At 31.4% G+C, this 6,000-nt stretch overlaps 1 protein-coding gene across 2 annotated transcripts in view; it reads right to left on the bottom strand.

Annotated features, from left to right (window-relative positions):
* The window catches only part of LOC107441852 (Paramyosin), a 54,842-nt gene that overhangs the window by 34,061 nt on the left and 14,781 nt on the right, over nucleotides 1–6,000 (bottom strand). For both annotated transcript variants that reach the window (XM_043038769.2, XM_043038770.2), the window contains exons 3-4: nucleotides 3,165–3,251; nucleotides 1,232–1,398 (exon numbers count right to left, since the gene is read on the bottom strand). In XM_043038769.2, the coding sequence (XP_042894703.1) occupies nucleotides 1,232–1,398; nucleotides 3,165–3,251 (254 nt within the window). The remainder of the gene's footprint in view (nucleotides 1–1,231; nucleotides 1,399–3,164; nucleotides 3,252–6,000) is intronic.

Here is a 6,000-nt window from a genome sequence, read left to right as displayed (position 1 = left end):
ATTTTTGTGAGTGTCTAAATTTCAGGAGGGGCGAAACGCATCGTTTGCCCCATCACTTAAATTTTAGAGGGGCCCTCTGCCTCCCCCTGGTTGGCACGCCACTGGGTCTGACGCTAGATAGTAGAGGAAACAATGTAAACCAGAAGTGCAATGTACAGAAAGTGTTAACAATCAACTACATGCAGCTGTGGCCTTTCCCCTTCTCTGCAAAGCGTGTTTGTTCTTATGAGAAAGGGAAATAATTCGCGAAAAGCTGTTATACCGTTTTTTACCCTTTCCTTTATGTTATAGTAGGTACGTAATTACAGAAAAGAAAATTTTCAGCAACTCTATCTTAACACAATTTTTTTCCTACATATATATAATTAGAGTACTGTATTTTGAAAAAACATGATGTGGTCTCTTCATATGGGGCCCCCTTGACCGTCGGGGCCCCGGCGTAGTTACGGGCCTGGTTGCCTGTAGGTATTCAATCAAATATTCAATCAATATCCGAAACTGATTGGTTGTGCATAAGGTGTTAACATTACAGCTTTAAGTTTGGATTTATTATCCCGCTGAATCAGTTTTCGGATCAAATTTGATTGGATACCAATAAAGTGACAAGCGACGTCACGCATGTGCATCGAACCTGATTTGATGACCAACGCGTGTCATTGTTTGCAAATATCCAATTATTTTCAAAATGGTGCTAGGTAAAATTTATCTCTGTTTGTATCCCCAATCGAAATTTCGGTCACTTAATGACATAAAAAAATAGACAGACACAAAACTAAAATGAAGAGAATATTAAAATGAAATGAAAATTTTGAAAACCACTTTATTCAAATAGACAAAAATAGAGAGAGTTATTTTTGTCATATCTGAGATAAGGCAGGTGTTGCGTAACGCCGAAACTCTCCATGTCATTCGAAAATAAAGCGACCAATGCTTTTGGTTTTAATAAAATTATTTCTCCTTCTTATTCTACTTGAAATATGCCATTTTGATAACTTTTATTTTCTTTATCTTTTTATCAGCAACGACAATTGTATTACACGTTTTTATTTTAAATTATATCAGTAGATATTATAGAATTAAAAAATATTTTTAAAAAATGACATATAAAAGTATGCCTTTTTTTAAAAAATCTCTGTACTGCATATAAAAGTTCATAAAAAATAGCAAATGCACAAAAGTTTAATGTTTGAAGTAAAAATTTAAAATGAATCCAGTTCAAGAAGTTCCATACTTGGCTTTTGCTTTGTTGGATTGGTCCAACTGGTCTTGTAAGTCAACAATGGCTTCTTGGTGTTTTTTTCGTAAATGATGTGCTGTTTCTTCACTCTCCAGATGAACATCCTCCAACAACTTTCTCAACTTCGATAGTTCTGTGTCTCGTTTCTTGTTCATTTCGAGCTAAAGTAAAGGGATTTCGAACTTAAGAAAAAATTACTACTCCAACATTAGAATAGCATGACTCAAAAGAAAAACAAAATTTAAATAATGGTTATATTCAAGAGTAGATTTGTACACGCGAATCACAAACTTGCGATTAGTGCATAGTTGATAACTAAATGGTGTTTCTTATGTTTCAATATATAATCCTGTTACAATAACTGCAAATGTTCAACTAAATATTACAGATAGTGTTAATTTCTAATGAGTTGGTGATTGTCTTTTTTAATATTTTCTGACCAAAATGGGGACTAACTTATACGAAATTTAAACCTGAAAAAAAAAAACTTGAAGTTACTAAAGATTATTTTTAATAAGAACATTTTAATGAAAGAGATTTCAGGGGTTGATTTTTGTTTTTGTTCAAAAGTAATAATCGGTCAAAACGGTGAATATTTGACTTTATAAAGAAATTACCGTCGACTATTTGCAGATGCGCTATATTCCTAAAATTTATTTTAAAAATTTAACATAGAAATATTGTGTACTAAAAAAAGTTACAAAGATATTAATGTATTTTCAAACAAGAATAAAGTGTTCCAAGTATTCATCTTAATAACAATTTATTGCGTTAAAAGTAACGAAAATAATATTATGTAATGGTTAAAAACTGCAAGAAATTTAAATATTTCAGAGTTAAAATATTATCAACTGACACATTGTCACATTCTGGTTATTAAACAAATATTTAAAAATAATTTTCATTCCAAATTGCTATAAATTTAAGAGGAAAAGAATTCTGAAGCGTTTGGTTATGTATATACGGTTTAGATGTATGCTAGATTGGTTATTAAATTCACATGTTTGGTTATGTATCTGTATGCGAAATATCATACATACATAATTTGGATTTAGTGATATAAACTGTTAGAATTTTCGTTCTAAAATTAACCTAAAATAACAGACAGTAGTCTGCCCAAACGATCAATTGTAAACCTTACGGTTGGGAACTTTTCCTTACCTTTACGGTTTTGGGTTTTGGAACCATTTACATCTGGTATGGTTAAAAAACCGCGAAAAAAATTAAGTGGTTTTATAACCGTGCAACTATAATATGACTCAAACAAAAGCGTAAAAATGAAATTTAACTAGACATTGAAGTTATTTTATGTAAGGCTTTTCATTGTGCAATGAAAACTGGAATCAGGGTGTTTTGTCCAATGAACATTGGAATGTGACTTAATAAGTTTATCTGGTGGTACTACACATCATTAGTGATGACTTCTTTATATTAAGCAGCTCCGTGGTGCTGCCATTTATGCGTGAAGTAGAGTTTATGAGAGTTTAGTATTCCAATAGTCACCAACTGGAACGCTGAAAACTTTATATGAGTTGAAGGAAAGGGAGAAATATTGTGACGTCAACGTTGGGATTTGAACCACCGTTTAGCTGGTCGTAAGAGTGGCAGATTCGCCCTCTCGGCTATCCTATGTACCCGGATGCAATAAACTAAAAGGCTTCATAAAGTGGGTCTAGTTAAGGCGGATAAAATTTCTGTTGCTTTACAGTATTGAGGAAAAACAGCCAATAAACGTTTTTTTTTTTACATCTAACAGTTTGAATACCATCTTTTTCTTATGGTTATTTTACTGCTTTGGTTGAATGTGGTAAAGTAACAAATAAATAAATATAAAAAAATTAATTTTTCGAGAAATTTCTAACAGTGTATGTTCTACTTTGCTGATGAATTGAAAAATACATCCAAAGAGAACATAATTATTTTATACCTGATTGTCGCTACTCCCTTCGGCCTCTTCAAGTCGTTCAGAAATCTGCATTAGATGGACTGTAAGGTCGGATTTTTCTCTTTCAATCTGAAAACGAACAATAGAATCACATAGAGAATAAAATATATAACTAATAATGAGGCTATTTATCTTTGATAAGTTACATTCAATAAGCTAAACATATGATTTTTCATTGGTTATGCATTAAAGCAAGTTTGTTAAGAAAATCAAATAAGAACTAAGTCAATAATATTTTGTTTCGATGTAGTCCGTAATATGTTGCGTAGATTATTCTACTTTTATCTAGCTTAGTCTTCTTTCATTTTAGCATTTTTAGAGAAATGCAATCTTTGTTGTTGTAGTTAAAATTACAGTTAAAAGTTTAAAATTAAAAGTTTATGGCTAAAAGTTTATGGTTAAAAGTTTACAGTTATAGTTTTCAAAAGGGAGGTAAATTTATATGCTTCGTTTTAAACTAGTAAAGTTGCTATTAAATAGAACAAAATTGTTCTTTTCAACTACGTTTTTAATCTTGTCCTAGAAGAGTGTCTTTTTTTCACCCATATAAATGATAATAAATTAATCATTATGTTGCTATAGATTGTCACTTTTAATCGCTTAAAGCAATTCAAGGATCATTTTTAAAGGATGCTACTCTTTGATGGGCAAATTCAACACCAACTATTTCTTTTACTCACGCGAAAGAGAGGAGAATATATAATTTAAAATGGTGCAGAATTGCAAAAATATTTTTATTTTATTTTCTAGTCTGTCGATTTCTAAATTCGATGCTTGAAGTATTTCCAAATTCCTTCTAAATTCGAAGCCACTCAACGGTAAATAAATAAAAGAAAATTATTTTAAAAAAACAGACTCGATTTCGGATCGTATTTGTTGGCTATAATCTCTGAACTGTGCTTTTGACACAGTGTTATATGGCATATATTATCAAGTGAGAAAAAATCCCTTAGTATATTACAATAAATTTTAAATAAGTTATTTCCCTCAACCAACTTACTGTTACTCCAACAAAAGACCTTGGGCCGTAATAAAAAGAGAAATAAAGATAACATATTAAAATTTACATAATGCCCAAGCCTTGGGAAGCAATATTCCAATCCAGCTACTTTTAACGATTCGCATTTCTGTTTGGGATAATTTTAAACAAATAAATAAATAAAACAAGATTTTTGGTTATTTTTTCAGTTTAGGTAACACATTTTAAAAGAAACAAAAGCTTAAATTATAATTGCGACCAACTACAGTCAGGAGAAAAATCACCAAAAAGAAGGCGAGTTGTTAAAGGTCGTTGGATTGTAAACTAGCCTACGTGAAAAATCTTCGCTCTTGACGCATTCCTCAAGACTAAACGATGTGTACTGTAATTACCAAATTAAGAGTTACCTTTTTGCATGGACACTTACACCACATTTATGTTATTTTTCCCCCCACTACACCCTCTATTCTACAAGAAACGGTATGGATTTAATGATATCTTCCTCTCATCTTCAAGACGAAGCGTTTTTCTGTTGTTGATTGCTTAAATATTTTTGAACTCTACTGAAACGATCGGGAGTTACGGTCTTTGAACTCTCCCCCTAAGAAAGATTAAAAAAAAGCATATTTTTGTGAAAAAAAATTTTATGAAATTTATTTTCCTTGTACGTCAATAGTTAGAGAGGTTCTTAAAAGCTTATAATTTGATTTATTTCCTCTTTAATCACTCATGTGTCTGAAGAGAGGTGAAATCATTTTTAAGAGGAATGCTTAAAGAAGTGAGTAATCTTGATCAACTTCATTTTTTTTAAACTTCCTGAAATGTTTCCTTTTACAAAATAGGTTCACAACATTTTGGAAAAGCTCCCAATTTTGCTTTTATTGGCTCGAACGGGGAAAAAAAAGAAAAATAAACATGTCAAAAAATCACTTCCAGTTCCTAACGTTGCTTCTAATTTTGGTCATATGACCTGGCTCTATGAGGGTGGAGATCAGATATTTCAAGGCATTTTGTGTTCCCTACCTCCCCCAACACCGATGTTTCAGACTTGTTGATGACATCTCATCCCAGAATACATTCTCCGAGGATAAGAATTTTGGCACACAACTGTAATATCATTAGAGCAAAAAGAAATTGTCTGTCTTCTTCTTGAAGCATGAAGGAGCATCATTTTGACGCTTGGATTTCCAATTCTGCTACATTATCAGGACTTGGCAGAGATTTTAGTATTCATCAAATAAAGCAGCTGGGGATGGCGACTTTTTATGCTCCTGATGAAGCTCCGCTTATTTCGTATTAAAAGCTTACTGTCACCTAACTTCGGTGTAAAATTTCATATTCAGATATATTTGCTGCCTTGTTCTCTATAATCTCTTTCAACTTCAAATAATTTTTGCTTAGTTACATTGTTTAACTTTTAAGATGTTTAACTAATTTAAGGTTCGAAGCATTGAAAAATCCTACATTCTTTCTACAAGAAAAAAATAAAGAATGATGGACGAATCACATCTTTTATCTTATGAAATAACTTTTTTTAATGCCAATAAAAAAGCTGTGGTAAACTTGTAACTGTTATTCATAACTATTTAGCTAAATTGCTCCCATTTTTAGACAGCTCTATCCTCCATGCTGATTATGAAAATGATGCAAAATGCCATCGAAGGACGGAAACTTTTTAGTTTCTTTTACTAGACTTAATATTATTCTAATCCAAATTATTGGAACCAAATTTTACAAGCTTCTGATTCTTATTTTCGATTTTACAATAATGTACTAACAGATTTATTGTTCCATTTTCAAGTCTTTGGTATTTTTCGTGATTGTTATTTTTTTATATCG

The sequence above is a fragment of the Parasteatoda tepidariorum genome, chromosome 1 (assembly GCF_043381705.1).
Source record: "Parasteatoda tepidariorum isolate YZ-2023 chromosome 1, CAS_Ptep_4.0, whole genome shotgun sequence".
NCBI lineage: Eukaryota > Metazoa > Arthropoda > Arachnida > Araneae > Theridiidae > Parasteatoda > Parasteatoda tepidariorum.
The sequence above is the reverse complement of the archived record's forward strand: the minus strand, read 5'-3'. Positions and strand labels throughout refer to the sequence as shown.